This window comes from Mycetomoellerius zeteki, unplaced genomic scaffold, assembly GCF_001594055.1.
Source record: "Mycetomoellerius zeteki isolate Tzet28-1 unplaced genomic scaffold, Tzet1.0 scaffold138, whole genome shotgun sequence".
NCBI classification, from domain to species: Eukaryota; Metazoa; Arthropoda; class Insecta; order Hymenoptera; family Formicidae; genus Mycetomoellerius; species Mycetomoellerius zeteki.
This window is the reverse complement of record NW_017256319.1, coordinates 17,113-18,960: the sequence shown is the minus strand read 5'-3', so window position 1 is coordinate 18,960 and position 1,848 is coordinate 17,113. Positions and strand designations below refer to the sequence as shown.

The following is a 1,848-nucleotide window of genomic DNA, read 5'->3' as shown; positions in this document are numbered from 1 at the left end:
GCGACGCGACAAACCTATTATAGTTGAGACGATTTGATTGGCTGATGCAATTTACGTTTACGTAAGTCACGCTGCATATGAAAGCAACCTGGGGATCTATTCTTGAAAAAAAAACGTATACGAAAGTCTAGGGAAATATTACAGTATATGTTACATATACTATAATATTTTCCTAGTTTTTCGTATACGTTTTTTTTTTCAAGAATAGAGCCCCTGGGCTTCTATTCTTGAAAAGTATCGCATACGTAAAACTAGGGAAATATTATAGCACATGTTACGTTACGTGCACTATAGTATTTCCCTAGTTTGTCGTATGCGATACTTTTCAAGAATAGGGGTCCTGAACGTAACCATTTCGTCGGTGCGCAGGCGCACAGTGTATGGAAGCCATCACGCTATTTTCATGAGCATTGCATCATTCGCTCGAGAAAGATTCACCTACTAGTACGAAATCCATAAACGTTGCTAAAGATTCGAGATGGTCTTAGGCCAGTATTCATAGTCAGATCTTATATTCAAGACCGTCTTAAGTACAGTCTTAAGAAGTTATGAATCAATCAGAGGGCCGTATTAGCATCATAAGACATTACTTAAGATAGTCTTGAAATAAGAACGGACTATGAATACTGTCCTTAAACTAGTGCTCGAACCAATCAGAGAGCCGTATTAGCATCTTAAGACATTGACTGCGTTCAGCAGACTCAACAGTTTTGCAACCGTTTTATGATTGTCTGCTGAGATAGGACCATTCTTCTAGATCTAAAAGTATGATCCAATCAGCGCGAAGGAAACTTCCAACAGTTGCAAAATAAACGTTCTGCTGAACGCAACCATTGCTTGCGATTAAGACCGGACTATGGATTCCGACCTAGGCTTTTATATACTACAAGTTCCAACTTTAAAGTTTTCATCAGTTTTCATCACGAGTTCGAGGTTATTCAGGTGGTTCAAGAGGTGCCGGGCTAATTGAAAAAGTTAATCAACGTTTTGCAATGATAACTGTGGAAGAAGACATAACAAAGCGTCCACATTTTCGGTTGAAGGTTGATCTTTCCAAGTTTTTCCACGATGCACGCCGGTCCTGTTGGATCTTTATCGTTGGAACGAAAATTCAGCAGATTAATCATTTGCAGCAACATATTAGTAAACTGTTCAATATTGCGGAACCATTCCATTTGCTGCTGAATGACACCGAATATCTGCCACCAATAGAGGATGTGAGAATACTTAAGGAGAATGAGACAATTCTGTTAGTATTATATTGTATCTTAAATTGGTTAAAATTATTTAGAATACGGTCCTCACATCCGATTTGATAAAATTAGGCTTATTCGACACGTTTTTGCACGAAACAAAAGAATCTATAACAAAAAACGGTAAATGTTAAGAAGACTCGGTCCACTAAAATTTTGATAAAAATATGCTCAATCAATGCGTTTTCTTTTGAAAATGAAGAATCTATGGTAAAGGTGCAATTTACCCCAATCAACTCAAAAATTGATGAAATTATACCCATTCGACGCGTTTTTGCATAAAACGAAAGAATCTAGCAGAAAAAAGTGTCGCTTTGCCCCGCGAACTGAGACATTAATCGTTAAAGTTCACGACTATTTAGATTAGGAAATCTGTCACGGTCATGCAACACTGCGATGCAAGCATGTGCTGCAAACATCATATTTTCATACTCTATGTATATCCACACATTAATATATAGGGTGTATAATATATGTATATATACATATTTATATATTATTTATACAGGGTGTTTGGAAAGTAATGAAAAATCTTTTGCATAGGGGCAAAATGGACTAAACTGAGAAGAAAAGTCCTCTACCATTTTACAATTTT

General features: G+C 36.6%; 1 protein-coding gene across 1 annotated transcript in view; it reads left to right on the top strand.

Annotated features, from left to right (window-relative positions):
* The first annotated feature begins 866 nt into the window (after nucleotides 1-866).
* LOC108731820 (uncharacterized) overlaps nucleotides 867-1,848 on the top strand; it is a 3,222-nt gene continuing 2,240 nt past the window's right edge. Inside the window, exon 1 of the mRNA XM_018462336.1 lies at nucleotides 867-1,249. Coding sequence (XP_018317838.1) covers nucleotides 993-1,249 — 257 coding nt within the window. The 5' untranslated portion in view covers nucleotides 867-992. The remainder of the gene's footprint in view (nucleotides 1,250-1,848) is intronic.